We start from the raw sequence: 19837 nt of genomic DNA on the forward strand, positions 1-19837 counted from the left end.
GTGTGTATATATGTATATATATGTGTGTGTGTATATATATATGTATACACATATATACATGCACACACATACATATATAATTGATTTTTTATAGAGTTTTTTATCCTAATCACTATCTCGTCTGGTTGTTTCAGTGATTTTAAAAAAAGATTTCTGCTAGGTTTTCTGGGAGCAAAAAATGTGTGTGTACATAAATATATATGAAATATATTAAATACTTTGTAGGCTAAACTAGCAAGAAATTTTTGGCATGTAATTGTCCATATTTTGTTTAAGAGTTGTTGACTTTATTCAAAATGGGATTGAGGATATTTTAATTGGTCTCATTTCCTTTTCTTATAATACTTTTGGCTTTAACCTAATATTATTACCTGTTTTTGCTTATATAACAAATATTGGTCGGATATTTACTATAAGCACTTTACTGAACTATATGTAGGGAAGGGATCAGAAAAATATAATCTATCTCCGGGAAGTCCATGATCTAAGGCAAATAGGTATAATATGATTTGAGCACCTTAAGTAGTTGTAAGAGTGCTGTGGATAACTACTATGGTGAGGTAGGAGAGGCCAAAATCACTTAGGGGGAAAGGATTTGCAAAGATCTTTATGGAGATGTGTGAATTTAGGTTCCTCTTGAAGAACGGGTAAGATTTACACAGCACAAAATGGGGGTTAGCATTCTCACTGGCCATGTGAGAATAGTGATAGAAAAGTCACAGAACTGAGATTGTAAATGTTTTATGCAGCATTTAGGAGGTAATACTCTCTAAGACATTGCCTATCTTCAAATCCAAACCTCCCTACTTCCTAGTCGTGTAACATTAACTAGTCACTTAAACATTTTAGGTCTTAGTTTCCTAACCTCGTAAAATGGAGAAAATACCGTGTGTCTCATGGAGATACTACGAAGGTAAAAGAAGAAAAGTCCATATTAAAAAGCAAAAATGGTATTTAAAAGTGATTATGTATGGATATTACCTGTGTACCAGGAAATGTATAAAAAATATTTTAAGTGTTCATAATTCTTAAACCGACACTTTAATCCTTTTTACATATATAAAAACATCCAATTAAAATATTTGCCAAAGGTCACATGGCTAGGAAATGGCACAGCCAATATTCAGACCTAGACTTCCAATTCAAGGATGAATTCACTGCCAAGGTTGGGTGTCAGTAGCATCAGGCACGATATGGATATGTCCATCCAGACCTTAATCCCTTTTATGGATATATTCCCTAAGTGTAGAGCGCTTGGAAACCTATTAACTCTGTTTTCATTCATATATACTTTTGACTGTTCATACAACACCCAACTTTTTGTTTTTAAATAATAAGGCTACAGAGTTATTATTTACCCTGAATCTTAAAGATGAAATTAAGAGTTTGATGCTAAATCTGAATAAGGAACACTCGTAGAAGAAAGAATATACATTAAATATATGTTACATATGAAGACTTTATTCATATCTACATAAAGAAACTCCTACTAGGGATGTATAAGCAATTGATAAGAAAAATAAAAAACCCGAGAAGAAAAATAAACAATAATTACTTGAAAAAATCTCCACACTAATAGGTAAAACAAATAAAAGCCACTTTGAGGTATCATTTAATGCCTATCAAAATCTAAGTGATTCTAAAATATTATTACTGAATACTGGTAAATTTGCCTAAAAACTGCCATGTTCCTCTATGACTGGAATCTTTGTGAATTTGTATAACCTTTATTCATTCATTCATTGATTCATTCAATCATTCCCATGATCTTTTTAAAGAGTTGTCAGGCAATAGATACCAAAAAGTTTAAATAATTTTTCTTTGATCTGGTAGTGCAACATATGCTGAATTATCCTAAAGAAACAAAAGGAGCACCTGAGCGGCTCAGTCAGTTAAGTGTCTGACTTCAGCTCAGATCATGATCTCATGGTTCGTGAGTTCTAGCCCCGCAACGGGCTCTGTGCTGACAGCTCAGAGCCTGGAGCCTGTTTCCGATTCTTCATCTCCCTCTGTCTCTTCTTCTCTGCCACTCATGTTCTGTCTCCCTCTCTCTAAAAACTAAATAAACATTAAAAAAACTTTTTTTATTAAAAAGAACAAAGCTAAATTATGCAAATATTTGTAATATCATCATCTATATTAGTGAAACATTGCCCTCCAAAGAGAAGGGAAAAATTTTTTTAAGTTACATTATAGGTAAATAGGTATATAAATAAGATACGTACATTTGATGAATTATTATTTGGCCCATCTGTTTAATTTGAAAAAAATAATTTGAAGTATAAAAATACTGATAAGATTTTAAGGGAAATGTGTGAGACCAGATGGTAATATACACTGTGATATTAACTGTATAACATGGCTACATATGAAGGTATTTTTTCTTATATTAAGGTGATGAGGTGACCATTTTTTTATTGAAGTATAGGTATAGTTAGTTGACATATGATATTGTATTGATCAGGTATACACTATAATGATTTGGCATTTATGTACATTACAAAGTGATCACCATAAGTCTAGTTACCGTCTGTCACCATACAAAATTATTCCAGTGTTAATAATGACTGTATTCCCAATGCTGTGCTTTACATCTCTAGTTACTTAGTTATTTTATTTTATTTTTTTAAATGTTTATTTTTGAGAGCGAGAGAGCAAGAGAGTGAACGTGAGCCCGGGAGGGGCGGGGAGAGAGAGAGATACAGAATCCAAAGCAGGCTCCAGGCTCTGAGCTGTCAATACAGAGCCAGATGTGAGATCATGAACTGAAGTCGATCGCTTAACCGATTGAGCCACCCAGGTGCCCCTTACTTCGTTATTTTCTACTGGAAGTTCGTACCTCTTAATCCCCTTCACCTGTTTTGCCCAAACCCCTATCGCGTCCCCTCTGACTACTACTGGTTTGTTCTCTGTATTTATGAGTTTGTTTCTGTTTTGTTTTGCTTTGTTTGTTTACCCGTTTTGTGAAATTATGGTAGTTGTCTTTGTCTGACTTATTTCACTTAGTATAATATCCTCTAGGCCTATCTTAGGCTGTCACAAATGGTAATATTTCATTTTTTATGGCTGAGTAATCATCATATATATATCTTAAGCATGTCTTCTTTATCCATTTATCTATTGATGGACACTTAGGTTGCTTCCATATGTTGGCTATTATAAATAATACTACAATGGGGGCTCCTGGGTGGCTCAGTCGGTTAAGCAGCTGACTCTTGGTTTCAACCCAGGTCATGGTTTCACAGTTTGTGAGTTCAAGCCTCCCATGGGTTGAACTGTCAGTGCACTGTCAGTGCAGAGCCTGCTTGGGATTCTCTCTCTCTCCCTCTTTCTCTGCCCCTCCCCTGCTTGCTCTCTCTCTCTCTCTCTCTCTCAAAAATAAACAGACTTAAAAAATAATACTCTAACAGAGTGGTGCATGTATCCTTTCGAGTTAGTGTTCTTATTTTCTTCAGATAAATCCCTAGAAGTGGAATTGCTGGATTATATGATATTTATATTTTTGATTTTTTGAGGAAACTCCGTACTTTTTCCACATTGTCTGAACCCATTTACATTCCCACCAACAGTGTACGAGGGTTCCCTTGCCTCCACGTCCTTGCCACCACTTGTCACTTCTTATCTTTTTGATACTCGTCACCCTGACAAGTATGAGGTGATACACTCACTGTGGTTTTGGTTTGCATTTTCCTAATAATGAGTGATGTCGAGATTGTTCTCATATGTTCGTTGCTCATCTGTATGTCTCCTTTGGAAAAATATTTATTCAGTTCCCCCACCCGTTTTCTAATGCAGCTGGTTTTTGTTTTCGTGGTTTGTTTTTGTTTTTGGTGTTGAGCTGTATGAGTTCTTTACATACATCGAACATTAAGCCCTTATCAGATGATAGGATTAGCAATCTTCTTTTATTTGACCCAATGTATCTTTCATATTGTTTTAATATTTTTAAAATAAACACAGGAAAAACTGAAGGGTATGTTTCCAAATAGATTAACATTGAAACACTTTCATTATGGTTTTCCTATTGTAGCTTCTGTAAACTTTTCCTGACTTTATAAAAAGCTGATATTGCAGAGATGTGTTTCACTTCTCATGAGAACATGCTTTTAATAGATTATACAAACTCAAAAGATTTCACAACCCTTTTTCAGTGCATTGACATTTGGTAGGAATTGCAACTTGAGTCAGTTTACTTTTTCTCTTAACGTAGGAAATGACATTTAAAGACACATTCGAATTGTTTGAATTGTTCACCGGCTACTGACAAAACTTTACATGAGTATGTTCTCTAACATGTCCAAAAAAATTTACAATGATAATAATCAGAGTAAAGAACTAAAGTAATCTGGCAAGTCTAATAAATGATTTGAAGGTAAAGTGAGAACGTTGGAGGTGAAAATTTTTGTTTCAGTTTCTTATGCACAATTCAGAGAAGGACCTTTCATTTCCCAATGTATAACAGAAGAACTTTTAAAACTTCCACATGAGTGAAGTATGAACTTATTTTGAGGAATAACCCCAAATATGAAAACTAATCATCTTGCAAAAAATTCTTTATTTCATTTATTTATGCAATTTTTTATAACGCATTTATATATGTGCGAAATGGCAGGAACTTAGTTTATTAAACCAAAGAGAGAAAAACTCCTGAATCCTGGATCTGTGGTGAAAGGAGACAGACAATAGACAAGATAAATAAGGAAAAAGTATGGCATGTTAGTCGGTGATAAATTTGGGCAGCAGGGTGCCTGGGTGGCTCAGTCGGTTGAGTGAGTCTTGATTTTGGCTCAGGTCATGATCTCACAGTTTGGTTTGTAGAATCGGGCCCTGTGTTGGGCTCTGCATTGGGCTCTGTGTGGGTGGTGAGGAGCCTGCTTGGGATTCATATTCTCTCTCCCTCTCTCTCTCCCTCCCTCTCTCCCTCCCTCTCCCTCCCTCCCTCCCTCTCTCCCTCCCTCTCCCTCCCTCCCTCCCTCTCTCCCTCCCTCTCCCTCCCTCCCTCTCTCCCTCCCTCCCTCTCTCCCTCCCTCTCTCCCTCCCTCTCTCCCTCCCTCTCCCCCTCCCTCTCCCCCTCCCTCTCCCCCTCCCTCTGCCTCCTCTGCTCCCCTACTTGTGTATGCACACATGTGCTCTTTCCCAAAATAAATAAAGAATAAAAAAAGGGGGGGGGGGGGGCGGGGGAAAGGACGGGAATCCAGCCAGGAAGGAGAAGAGGAAGTGAAAGAGGTAGGTTATAATTTTAAATGTGATGCTCAAGAAAGGTATGAAACAGTGAGGTTTTAGTCAGGACCTGAGCACGATGCGAAGGGGTTCACAAGTTTGGAGCGGATGAGTAAACCTTACCAGTTAGGGAGCTATTAAAACAGTCCAGGTGAGCAGGATCATGAAGCTTGAGCAAGGATGGTTGTAGCAGAGGTGATAAGAAGCGGTCAGTTTCTGCCGAGGATTTGAAAACAAACTGACAAGATGTGATGGTAGATTGGATGGGAGGCTAAGAGAAGGTGGGGGACAAGGAAGACCTCTAGGTTCGGGTCATACTAGAAATCCAAATAGTGACATTATTAGGCTGTTGCGTATACACGTCTAGACAGTTCCGGGCTAGATATTTCTAGGAGATAAAGAGGGGATAGGTTGGGAGATGAGGAGTGAGCAGGGAAAGTAAAACTCCCCTCAGTGTACGGTCTTAGCGCCTTCATTCTTCAGTTGTCCCTTCTCAACAGAAAAGCTTGGCTGTGGCCAGATTTCTGATGTACACTTAACACCTTTCATTTGTACTCATTACTCCTTTGGGATTTCTCAAGTCTGCTTCTGCCTCTACCATACAACCAAAACAGCTCAAATTCCACGTGGCAGGTTATGGATGTCCTTTTACGTCTTGAAATTCTTTTTTTTATTTTCCATGACTCTGACTTGTTTTTTTTGTTTGTTTTTTTTTTGTTTTTTTTGTTTTTTTTTTACCATGATGTCAAAGGTTCTTGGCAAAAATACTTGCTTTTCTTCCTTTACTTGCCCACTCAACCTGTTGGTTGTCAACTTTATGTCCCGCAAATTTTTTTTTCCTGAAAGATATTGTCTCCTCTGATTTTTTTTTTTTTGTCCCATTCTTTAAGTGCTACATTCTTGTGCTTGTTCATCAATTCTTTTAATTTCCTCCTCTTTTCTAATGCCTCTTGGATTCTCCACTTAATTGCCCACCCCATTGCTACTATCCAAGATGCAAGGCTGGGGTAGATAAAAAATGAGCTGAAATCGAAGAATTGAGGTAGAGAGGAAGGAATGGCTCCAGGGAAGTCAGAAGTTGTTTTACAGTCAGATATGGGTCCTGTGGGTAACAGTAATCTGGAATAAAGCCCTAACTTTTGGTTTGGGTTATCATGCTTTGCTAGCACCTCCATATTACCAATATATATACCCATATGTCCAGCTGCATCATGTATGTCCCAGTACACAACGAATAGAAGGTAATAAATAATTATAATAACAGGTAATATGAATGGATGATATGCCAACATAAAAAATTCTAGAAAAAAGAAAACTTAGGTTAATGTGGAAAATATACCATTGTGACCAGTTGTATTATTTTTAAAAATATGATTCTGAGACTTGAGATCTGAGCTGAATATACTGGCTTGGTCAGTATGCAGATAATAGTCTAAGCCACAGAAGTGGATGAGATTCTTGGAAAGAGTATGGAGTCTAAGAACAAAAGAAAGTAACAATAGAAAATACCAGCAGTCCTATGACAGCACCATCTATGATTAGCCTAAGCAGCTTTTTAACATTTTTTTTCTGGAAAAGCCTACGCCAGTGTTTCATACAGTTCAAGATTAACCACCATCTCTCATACACTGTCCTGGAAAACAAACAGAATTTCCCATGGTGCACAGGAGTAGCCAGAGGGGAGTATTTTCATTCACCATTCTACTCCACAGATTTGAGTGTTCATCTCCCTTCCAGGACCCCCCCACCCCCGTACCTCTCAGGGGTTTTATGTAGCCCACATATGGTCACTTAGACTAGTCTACTTGTAGATACATCTTAGAGGATTTTCTTTTTCAAGGTTTTAAAATATCGACTCAAAGAAACTATACTTTGAAATACAATAACTTGTACAATGTCATCTGCATAAGTCCATAAAAGGTAGATGAAAGGTTAGAGGCCTAAAGAAAAACAAAATTGAGCCTCAGCTCTATTTCTGTATGAAAGGGAGATAAATAAGATATTTAATGGGTGGTGCATATTTTATCACTTGTAATGTAAACCAGATCACAACTGCCAACGCAAAGAATAATTTTTTACTTAATTTGTATAGGTACTTCCTCAATAATATATTTTGGGTAAGTTGTGAAAGCCAGATAAATTTATGCAATCAACAAAATTAAAGAAGAAATTGATGAATAGAATTACCCCAGCCACATGCTTCTCTAGGCTCGTCTGCTCAGCCCTCTGTCCAGAACTGCTGCTTCTGTGATGCTGATCCTCTCAAGTTTCAATGCCGTCCATGCCCTTGTGCCCTTTAATAGATTTGCCATCCCTAGGATATTCTTCTAATTCCTGCTCACTTATCAAAACTTGGATAAAGGCATCATCTTTTCTGTGTTCTCACCTTGACCACCCACTTGATGACTAATTAATGACTCCTTTTTGGACTGCGTCTATGCTGTGTGTGTGTGTTTGTGTGTGTGTGTATGTGTGTGTGTGTGTGTGTATCACTGTCAGAATATTACTTCTAAAGATTTTACTCTTCCATATTAATGCATAAGAACTTTAGTGGTTGTGAATATTCTATACACATTGATCTTGGCATATTAGTGCTTTGCACAGTGCTTGATATAAAGACACAAAATAGGAATTTGTTGGACTGGCCTACATGAAGCGATAGGTATTTTGGGGGGAGGAGCGTGGGGAATAGGTATTTCTGCCTTCAGGTCATTGATTGAAGATATCCTAGAGGCACCTAGGGTGGCTCAGTCCATTAAGCGTCCAACTCGATTCCCTCATCCGGCTCACTGTGCTGAGTAGAGCCTGCTTGAGACCATCTCTCTCTCCTTCTGCCCCTCTCCTCTGCTCACTCATATTCTCTTTCTCTCAAAAAAAGAAAATAAATAAAAAAAGAAAATATCCTAATATCATCTTTTTTTTGGTTTGTTTTCATGGTGTAGCATCTAGCATTCTAGAGCCACTTAAAAAAAAAAAAAAAGTGGAATTTTTTTCTTTCTCCGAAGAAAAGTCCTTTAAGCCTGTGGGTTCTAAATTACAAATTTAGTTGAAAGAACATGTGGCACTTCTAAACAAGTATATGGATAAAAATAATTCATCCTGCTTTATTGAGGGCAAACTTAGATCAGTAAATTATCATTCTGGACTTGCCACCTTCTTTCATCTTTAATAAAATGTGTACATTTTCTATAAGAGCATTTATATAGACATTAAGAGTTGTCGTATATGTATACATAAACAGGGAATGATTTGAGAGATATCTATCTCCAAAAAGCAATTTGAGCAATCTGTGTTGTTGCTGAAGTTCATGAAGATGTTTTTTTTTTTTTTTCATGAAAACAAATCTTCATTAAAGACATGTTAACAGTCAGATTGCTCACGGCAAATATTGCAGAGAGAAAGTTCCCGACCTTCTATCCACATTGGGGATTTATGTTGAAGAGCAGTTCTCCAAGACAAATTGGTATTTGGAAATGTTATAGGGATAAAATTTTTGGAATTGTTTTGGGGGGGGCGGGGAAGCAATAATATAAGGACTAGGAAACATTATTGACATGGAGAGGGTGGCAACCAGGGATGATAAACACCCTCTACAGCAAAGATGGTCTTTTGCAAAGAAGACTTGTCCCAGCCACGATGCTCATAATCCTCCCTTGAGAACTACAATGAGGTGTGGCCGTAGCTAGGTGCCTACTGGAGCTGACAAAATAAAAATGGGTGCTGATAAGGAAAAGGGTAGGATGAATGGCAGTGTCTCAACAGCATGACTTAGTCACCCAGCCCTAAGATGTGGTTCACGTTCAAGAAAGCTATCAAAAGAGTAGGGATGCAGGAAAGGAAGGAAGTGAGGGGAGAGAAAGAAAGGAAGGAAGAAAGAGAAGGAAGGGAATGAATCTGAATCGTGGACACAACCTATTTTACTAGAAATTTCTCTGTTGAAAGAAGCACATCTATTTTAATTTATTTTGAGAGAGAGAATCCCAAGCAGGCTCCGCACTGTCCGTGCAGAGTCCAACGCGGGGCTTGAACCCACACTGTGAGATCATGACCTAAGCCGAAATCAAGATGACTGGCCACTCAACGGACTGAGCCACCCAGGCACCCCCACCTCTTTTTAAAAAAAAATTTAATGTTTATTTTTGAGAGCGAGAAAGGGAGCATGTGAGTGGGGGATGGGCAAAGGGAGAAGGAGACAGAAGATTCAAGCAGGCTCAGTGCTGTAGCACACAACCTGATGTAGGGCTTGAACTCTCCAACCATGATATCAAGACTTGAGCTGAAATCACTTAACTGACCGAGGCACCCAGGTGCCCCAGAAGCACATCTTTGTGGTCTCAATAGCTACAAACCTCCATCTTGTTTAAAAAAACAAAACTAATATGTTTAAGTCTTCCACCTTACCAAAAAAAAAAAAAAAAGTCTAGACCATTCATTCAGCAAATATTTATTTGTTCTTTCTTATAGGTTGCTATAGGTTCTTGCTAATTCAATATTGAATGAAAACAGACATGGTCACCCCTCTTATGTAGCTCACTGTCTAGAGAGATATATCAGATTCAAGAGGTTTCATCTTTTTTACAAAAATATTCCCATCTGGAAGACCAAGTAATATAAGAGATATTTCTTTTGCATTTAAGTGAAAATGAAGTTCTCGTACCACAAATATTAGGGCAAAGCCATGGTCATGGCCAAGGACAAGGGGACAGTAAGCAGCCTGACAGGACAAGATTTCTAGTTAAATGGCAAGGTATGTATAAATGTGTACTTTTTGAGCTCATTCTTTATAAGCTGAGTTAAAAGATAAAAACCTTTGCTACATAGTCCCAAGTGCTTTGAACTATAGTTTTAAAATGAATTCAGCTAAGCTTTCTTGTCGTCTCAGGTTTTAAAAGTGTTTGTTTTGCTTGGCAAGTAAAGCTATCCTCCCAATCAAATAATAGAATAAATTAAAACCAGGGAAATAGCAGGAGAGGCTCCATCTGAATTATCCAGTTTGGGTTTCTATAATGGTCAATTTTCCTAGATAATTGTCTGTTTCTTTTTCTTTGTCTCTGCCCTAATGAAAGAGGATCTAGGGCCTTCCCTTCTACCTGTGTACCCTTTGTCCCATGGCCAAACCATTTAAAGATGGTCCTTGGTCAAATCATCAGGGTTTACAGGAACTACAACCAATCCAGAGAATGATGCTTACACGAGGAGTGTCATTGCAAACTGCAAAATAAAGAATCACCTGAGTAATCCTTAAAAATATATATTGACAGTGAAGTCACATCCTTACTTGCCAATCTCCCCAGAGCAGGATGAATGTTTGCGTGTGAATGATTACCCTCCATTTCCCGGACAGGAGATGAGTTTGGTGCCCTAGAGATGCCTGTGCACTCAGTTAAAACTTCAGCTGTACTAAATCCCTAACTCAGCATTACAGAAAATAAGAAATGATCAGAAGATGTTGACTTTATGCTAAATTTATCAATCAAGTGAACTGAACTGTTTCCAAGAAAAAGTCACGCAATTTTTTTTTTTTCCCCCTGCAAAATGTTCTTCAGATGTGGTCCTCAGAATGGTGGCTGCAGCATCATTCAAAAAACTGGTTGGAATTGCAAATTCTTTTTTTGTTTTAATTTTTTTTAATGTTTGGGAACACAAGTGGGGGAGGGGCAGAGAGTGAAGGAGACACAGAATCCGAAGCAGGCTCCAGGCTCTGAGCTGTCAGCACAGAGCCTACCTGGGGCTCAAACTTACGAACTGTGAGATCCTGACCTGAGAAAGTCGGACTCTTAATGGACTGAGCCACCCAGGCCCCCCAGGATTGCAAATTCTTGTCCCCCACCTTAAATATCAGAATCTTTGGGGGTGAGGCCCATCAGTCAAGCCTCTCAAATGATTCTGATGCATCTTAAAGAGACATAGGCATAGGTTGTGTTACAGAATATAAATGTGCTTAAGCTGAAAAGACACACTTGTGTTGCTACCAGTCTATAACGAGGGAAGCCCTGAAAGAAAACAATATGGAAAAATTCCGTTTTTTTCCTGTGGTTCCTACTCTAGTGACTAGACTTTGTCTCTCTAAAGTGATAAACAGATGTCCTGGCCCAAGAAAACCTGGCTCATGAAGCTCTGATAAAAGATCACTGGAGATACTTGCTATAAATCATTCATAACTCTTTGTTCTATCCAGAACCTCTAATAAAAGATCACAGGAAATATTTGCTCCAAGTTTTGCACAACTATTAGCTCTAAGGGAATTTTTTTTTTTTCAGCTAAACAGTTGTTTTCTGTCACGTGAGAAAAGTTGTTTTTTGTGTTTTGTTTTTAGGTAAGAAAGATGTCACTTCTCACTCTCAAAAAACACACATCTACAAACACAGATACACATCTGTCCATAGAACGATACATGAGTAGATTCCATGTAGGGTAGGTCTCTCTTTAGTGTTAAAATTAAAACTTGGTAGGTACAGTATATTGCGGTGGATATGTAAATTTAAGTAATTAATGATACTTGTTTCCTTGCTAAAATTGAACTGTAAGTATAAATTTCAACCTGAGACATTCTGCCCAAGGGCCCTAGACATTTCATGGGTAACGAATGTCTTTTTCCACATGTCTGCTAGAAGTATGGAACCGTGGGATAGGTTTCCCGATCACCAGGATGATGCTGATAGCTGCTCAGAATCTGTGAAGTTCGACGCCCGCTCCATGACAGCCTTGCTTCCTCTGAGTGAGTAGAAGGGTGGGGTGCCCATGGAAGTTGTGTCCTTGTAGTTAATGACACTACGTAAAACTACAGCCCTGGGATTTACCTTACTTGTGCATGAGTGTTAACATAAGACTTATTGGATGAGTAGATCTTCTCTTCTTTTGAGACAGACTGGAAACTAAGCTTAGGTTCGAGTAAGGAAGCTTTGTCACAGGTTAAATTAGTCCACAGGTTGATGGAGTCCTCTGATTTCTCAGCCACTGGACTAGGTCCTGGCAATGGCAATACCCTTTGCACCATTAATTAATATTTGTTTTTTGTTTTTTTTTTTAATTTTTTTTTTTATTTTTTAATATATGAAATTTACTGTCAAATTGGTTTCCATACAACACCCAGTGCTCATCCCAAAAGGTGCCCTCCTCAATACCCATCACCCACCCTGCCCTCCCTCCCACCCCCCATCAACCCTCAGTTTGTTCTCAGTTTTTAACAGTCTCTTATGCTTTGGCTCTCTCCCACTCTAACCTCTTTTTTTTTTTTTTTTTTTTTTTTTTTCCTTCCCCTCCCCCATGGGTTTCTGTTATGTTTCTCAGGATCCCCATTAATTAATATTTGAAAATCAGGGGTGGTATGTACTTGTATTAGTTTCCTAGGGCTGCTGTAATCAATCACCAGAAATTGGGTGGCTTAAAATAATACTTATTCTCTCATAGTTCTGAAGGCCAGAAGTCTGAAGTCAAGATGTGCAGGCCATGCTCCTTTCAAGGCTCTAGGGAATAATCCTTCCCCACCTCTTGCTAGCTTCTATTTGCTTCTGCCAGTTCTTAGTGTTCCTTGCCTTATAACTGCATCATTCCTGTCTCTGCTTCCATCTTCACTTGGTCTTCTTCCTGTGAATTGATGTGTCATTTTCCTGTAAGGACACCAATCATTGGCTAAGGGCCCACCTTACTCCAGTATGACCTCATCTTAACTTGATTATACCTGCAAAGACCCCATTTCCAAATAAGGTCACATTCACAGGCAACTAGTGTTAAGTCTTCAACAGTAACTTTTGTGGGGGAAACAAGTCGGTGCACAACAGTACTGCACCATTTTTGCACAGGTTACAAGAGCCCAAAAGAATCCATATTCGGCTAGATCTGGACAGGCTCTCTTAAGGCAGCAGGACAGAGTTGTGTATGATTCTGCTGAGCTTCAAAGGTTGAATACATTTCACCAAAAGGTTTGGGTGGGTGAAAAGGATCCACAGAGAAATCTGAGTCACCGGAAGGAGCATATGCAAGTGACAACATCTATGAGTTCTTCTATAGACAAACCTGAAGTACAGACCACAACCCCAAGGCGCGACGGATACTGCACCACCAGTGGATGGGAGAACATGGCACCCATGAGGCAAAAGGAAAAAGACCCTAGTGAAAGCTGTTAAAGGTAGAGACGCAGAGAGATTGAGGAGGGAGGACGACAGAAACTGGAGAGCTTCTGAAAAGGCACAATGCAGAGGACTGATTGTAAATTGAACATAAGGGAGATGACTGGGTTTCAGGCTCATTCAACCTGACAAAGCGATCGCCCATCTTACCTGTATTGTGGGTTGTTCTTTTTCTTTTTCCTTAGATCTTTCTCTTCATAATTTTTTTTTCTTATTTTTACTTTAAAAAATTTTCTCTAAGTTTCCTTTCAGTCTCTCATAGAACATTATCAAACAATAGCTAAACTTGAAAACAAAATATTGTTTATTGTGTAATGAAAACAGTAGCCACAGGAAAGAATTTTTTAATGGACGTTTTATTTACTAATCAGAGAAAATGGCTTCATCTTCTAACATTCCCCTCTACATTGGGTTAACTTTTCCACAGTTAGTATCCCACTATGTGAATCGCTGTTCCAAGTAAATGGATAATATAAAAATATTAATATTTTCTGAAACACCCAGAGGATCAGCCTCATCGATCCATTCCAAAGTTTAGTCAAAATGTGAATAGTTTTCTTTCTTTTTTTCTTTTTTAGTGTATTGAAATCAAGAGATCTCCAAATACAAAATTATTGAGATGAAATCGGAAAAGAAAATTTGCATAATTACCGTTGAAAACAGATGTCTTTTACCTGATTTAAACTCTGAAAAAAATGCATAATTATGTAATGACTTGAGAAATCTTATTTTTACTCAGAATCTATTCCCCAATGAACCAGAAGAATAGCATTTATGTTTGAGTATGTTGGTATCATTATTAAAATTTATCAACTAACTAGTGCCCCAATATGAGACAAGTACAAGTTGTGGAGGACACTAACTTTGTCATAGATATTTAGTTAATGGAAAGTAAATCAGATGTTCATAGTGATACCTGTATTGGCCTATCCGGTGACTGTTCATTTTGCTTCCTAGTAAATACACAATGACCTACTTTTGTGTTTCCCTGTCATTCCAACAGGCTTGATAGTAATGATAGAATTGGAGATTGCAAAAATGTTAAGTAAATAAGAAGAGTAAGTTTTCTAACAGTAGGTTGGGCTTTTGTTGTTTTAGATCCTAAAAATGGTCCTACCCTTCAAGAGAAACTGAAGTCTCTCAAAGCTGCACTGATTGCCCTTTATCTCCTTGTGTTTGTAGTTCTCGTGCCTATCATCGGGATAATGGCAGGTACAGTATTCTAGAGTTTTGCAACTCAACAACGCATCTAGTTCTTGTAGAAACAAAATAAAGCATTCAGTCTTTCACATGTGGGAGATTCATAAGGGAAACATATGACAAAGTATTCCTCAAATTCATAAATAAAAAGATTCTTCAAAGTTATTAAGTAAAAAATATGAAATAGAGAATGGAAGATGAAGGTAAAATATAGATATGTAGAAAGGAGATGGGATGGATTAGACAGTTTCAAAAAATAGGTTATCCTCTGGAGTTTTATGCACTTCAAGCGGTGGGGGCACACATTTTATGATCAGTATTTCAGGTGCCAAGGTGAAGATATAAACAGGATCGTTTACATGAACAGTGCCTAGAACAAAACAAAACAACAACAAAACAAGCCAGTTCGAGAAAAAGCTCTTTTGTTCATAGCATTGGGAGGAGAAAGAAATATTCCTATAAGTCTTCAAAGGGAGTAGAGCTTGTAAAATAATGGTCTACGCTTCAGTAAAATCTTTGTGGTTTATGTGGTCACATGTTTCATAAGGCTATTATTTTAAATATTTCTAAAAATAACCTGATAGCATCCCTCAAACTACTTAGGAAGAATATTTTATAGGCACATGTTTCTTTGGCAAGTCTGACTTGAGTTGGGGATAGATTTGAGGGTTTCCACAGGGGTGGGTGGCCCACTTATAACTGAGTCAGATCCGTAAAAATGACTCCCCTTGGTAGCCTTTTTGGTGGATTTGATTGGCATTTGAACTTCTGTGCCTTGTGGCTGTCCTCATCTCTATGACTGGCAAAATGTCTGGATGTAGGCTCTAACAAGCGAGGGGTAAGATACATTTTTATGTGCATACTACTCAGCTTAACAAGAAAGTGCTCCTAACACAAGGCCAAACCTTCTTGGCTAAGGGGTAACCTAAAGGAATATTCTAGGACAGAGCCAAAATTTGCTAAGAGATGATGATAAAACCACAACGGTTGTGACAGTAGCTGTCATTTGGGGGCATTTACTACATTCAGCACACAGATTATCTTAATACACCTTTACAATCATCCTTGAGCAGACATACCATTATCCTCGTTATCCACAGAAGGAAACTGAGACTGTTGAGTAGTAGAACTGGAGTTCTTATCCATGATTCTTGACTCCTAACCTCTTATGGTCTACTATCTCCCAGTATAATTAAATTTTTAGAACAAAATGTGTCTGGCCAATTAAACACACACACACACACACACACACACACACACACACACACACAGAACAGTCTCCATAATTTTAGCTGAGAAAATATTTCCACAGGTAAAAATTAATTAATTCCTATTTTGGCCATTAAAAACAAATAAAAACAAAAAACAACCACAAGAAACTAAACTGACCAATCAAGCCAACCACAGCCATCTACATAAAAGGACCTAATATAGTACGTCTGTCATTAAACAACTGACTTCCTGATGAATTTAGATTATCTGTATGTTGATCATGTATATGCTTGTTCACTCAAAATGCACAATTGAAAGGTGCTTCATTGCTTGGAATAATTAGCTATAAGCCAGTTAGAATTTGGGTAAATTTCATCACTTTTATACAAACCATGGCCTGCAGAGTCAACGGCAGGTAGTGCAACTTCTGCCTAACAGGCATGTGCAGAATGGATCCATGAAGTCTGGAGAGAATTCAGTATTCTAACCAAGTTCAAAATCTTTGGGCGGTTCGAAAATACTACCAAGTTTCCACATGCATTGTTGGGTTGAAATGACTGGTCTAAAGTACTTTTGTTTCCTAAAACTAAGCAGGCACCTGTAGGATTGACAAGAAGTTAAAAATGTTCAAATCTCCTATGTTCACATTAGCATTCAAATTCACCAGAATTTGGACTAGATGTCACTATTTCTATCATACTTGAATAAACAATTGACAATCCATTTTCAACTTAAGTTACCGATCAGAATATTTTCCAAAAAATAAAAAACACCCAAATGTAATACAGATCTCTACTTGAGACAGAATAATTACAAATAAGGGCAAAATATATTCCTAAAAGATAAAAATTACTGTGTTTTTGGCAAACAGGAATTGATGGATGAAATAAGATGTTGTGCATAAAAACTCTTTCAAATTGAAAATGTCTTACACAGTGGAAGATACTTTTAATGATGAAGTCTACTCCATATGCTGTCATCTTTTAATGAAACTACTGGATCCTTGTCCTACTACAACGAAATAATATCTCTGGACAATAAAATACAATCTAGGATTAATGTATACATAATTGTTGCTGAAATACTGAAGATTCTTTAGTTCATAATAATACAAATTTTTGGCAGGAGAAGATATTAGCGACATGAAGGACTAAATGTGATCTGTGAAATCAAATATCACTCTCTCCCTGGGGGTTTGCATAAGCCATAAAAGTTTGTCTCCTTTCAAATGTGAAACAGAAAAGTCACAAAATGCCATCTCCCCAGTGATAATGAAAGAAATGAACATTTGAAAATCTGAACTCTGACGTTCTTTACCTAGATTTATGATACAGAGTTAAACAGTTTTTTGAGAAGTTAGTTCGAAATTAGTTTTTATACAGGATTTGGGAAAACAAGCAGTGTTGTGTTTGTAAATCTGTAAGCGAAATGTAGCCTTTATTGTCAACTGTATGTTGAGCTCAATGTCAGATAGAAACCCTTGATCACATGATATTCTGTCAGCTCAAGTCTTCCCTTTCCGTACTGTGGGAAAGATTTGCTCTCTCCATATGAATTAGAAGTCATTTTCAGTGAGCGAAGAATTCCATGGTTGAGCATTAGATCACTACGCTGAGTAAAATAAAGTGCAGAAAGTACAATGCTCATTGCAACGCCCCACCTTCCCCCCTGCCATGTTTTAATTTTAAACGATATTAATTCCCCCATCGATACTTTCAGTATTGTACATACAGATACATAAGTCACAGATTTGGAATCCAAAATATTAATAACAAAAAAGCTCAAAGTTAACAAATGCTTGTTGTATGCCCGGAAGTAGTGTAAGTACTTCACCTCCATTAGCTCATTTAATTACGTGAACTCTGACTGGTCGTATCTTGTCACACAGGTAGTAAAATAGAAGCATTGACAGAGGATCTTGTCCAAGATCACAGATTAAAAAGAAAAGAGCAAGAGTTGCTAACCCAGGCCATTCTACTCTAGAAACTGGATTCTTAGCTGCTACTTAAAAAAGCAATAATCATCGTGAAATGAAAATTTTTAAGGGACATCTTTGAAATAGTTTTGTAAAAATTGTTAGTTTGAGTCTCTATTACAGTCAAAATCCATTCCCGGTATGATCCTCCCAGAGTTGCTCGGACAATGCTTTATACGTAGCAGGTGCTTCATAAATAAACCAGAGAATTAAATGTATGAATGAGGCTGTCGGTCCAGAGCGTGCTCCCCACACTTAATGTAATAAATGCGATGAGATCCAACTAAAAAATACACTTTTTGTCCACTTTCTTGATAAATTAAGTATAAAATAACACACACTCTGGGATCTTGTCAAAATGTAGTGCGAGAGTTCATTCAAATAAGCTAATTTTGAAGAGAGCATAATGAGGAAAATATAATGTGCTTTTTAAAATTGGGATTGGGGCATTTGGGTAGCTCAGTGGGTTTAGCGTCTGACTCTTAATTTTAGTCCAGATTGATCCCAGGGTTGTGGGATCGAGCCTGGTGTTGGGCTGCACACTAAGCATGGAGCGTGCTTAATTAAGATTTTCTGTCTCCCTCTGCCCTTGTCCCCACTCGTGCGCACACGCTCCAAGTATATGTATATATGTATATGTATACACACACACACACACATATATATGTATATATATATATAGTTTTTAGAATTCTATATAATACTTCTAAAAACTAACTTGGGATTTAATTGCATATATAGTTTCATGCTTATTCCTCATATGATAATAGTTACAATAACAAACATTATCAAACAGCTTTTTTTTTTAATTTTTTTTTTTTAACGTTTATTTATTTTTGAGACAGAGAGAGACAGAGCATGAACAGGGAGGGGCAGAGAGAGAGGGAGACACAGAATCTGAAGCGGGCTCCAGGCTCTGAGCTGTCAGCACAGAGCCCGACGCGGGGCTCGAACTCAGGGACCGCGAGATCGTGACCTGAGCTGAAGTCGGCCACTTAACCGACTGAGCCACCCAGGCGCCCCTATCAAACAGCTTCTTTAAAGCTAGTGAAGACAGTCTCTAAGATCATGTCTTTCATGGATAAGGCACTTTAATTTGAATAGAATTTTCATAGAGGCCATTTATATGCTATGAGATTTACATGCCTTATCTCACCCATCCTCCATACCACTTAGAAGTAGTTACTACTTTTCAATCTTTGGGGAACTTAAGCAAGAAGAGAACTTTCCCAGAGTGCCTAAGCTAGTCATTGAGAAAAGGAGCTAGATTCTAGAATCAGGCAGCTTGTTCCTGGGTAAATACCAGCCTCTCATTTGTTTAAGTACCCTTGAGCTTGGAGTGGAAATAATGATCTTTTATATGTTATCTCACTGAATTCTCAAAAATCTATAAGGCTGATCATATTGCCATATCATTTTTATTAAAAAAACTGGCAAAAAAAAAAAAAAAAAACAAAGGGGGGGGCACCTGGGTGGCACAGTCGGTTAAGTGTCTGACTTCCGCTCCAGTCATGATCTCACGGTACGTGAGTTCGAGCCTTGCATCGGGCTCTGTGCTGACAGCTCAGAGCCTGGAGCCTGTTTCAGATTCTGTCTCTCTCTGTCTCAAAAATAAATAAACGTTAAAAAAACGTTTAAAAAAAACAACTGCATGTCACGTATAGCTATTTATGTAGATCTATTTTTAAACTATATGAAGTTACTCTTTTTATTGCTCAGTAATGGCCAAATATGAAAAATAAAATGTATTCCAAATAACACAAAAGACTGATAGACATGTACATAAAATAATATAGATAGATACAGAGGGAGATAGGGAAAAAATCTCACTGGCAGGGATCAAATGATACTTAACATTTTCTTTATTAGGTATAATTTTGTATTATTTTTGTCTGCAAAGCTAACATTTATGCTTTTCATTATTTGAAACTATAAACATAGTGCTCTAGATCCTTTCAGAAGGACAGTTAGCTTATTTAGAGAACATATGCCAATTTGGAAATCCATATCAGCGGCTCTGTATATCCCCCAAATACCATTTAGTAGATTCTTTTTTTTTTTTTTCTTTTTCAGGAAATGATTACTTAAAAGATTGTTTGTC

The 19837-nt window shown here is 37.6% G+C and overlaps 1 protein-coding gene across 2 annotated transcripts in view; it reads left to right on the forward strand.

Moving 5' to 3' along the window:
• MSR1 (macrophage scavenger receptor 1) overlaps window positions 1-19837 on the forward strand; it is an 81243-nt gene that overhangs the window by 277 nt on the left and 61129 nt on the right. For both annotated transcript variants that reach the window (XM_019466754.2, XM_019466755.2), the window contains exons 2-3: window positions 11832-11938; window positions 14448-14561. In XM_019466754.2, coding sequence (XP_019322299.2) covers window positions 11836-11938; window positions 14448-14561 — 217 coding nt within the window. In that variant the 5' untranslated portion in view covers window positions 11832-11835. The remainder of the gene's footprint in view (window positions 1-11831; window positions 11939-14447; window positions 14562-19837) is intronic.

Source organism: Panthera pardus, unplaced genomic scaffold (assembly GCF_024362965.1).
Source record: "Panthera pardus isolate Hobbes unplaced genomic scaffold, ASM2436296v1 HiC_scaffold_13, whole genome shotgun sequence".
NCBI lineage: Eukaryota > Metazoa > Chordata > Mammalia > Carnivora > Felidae > Panthera > Panthera pardus.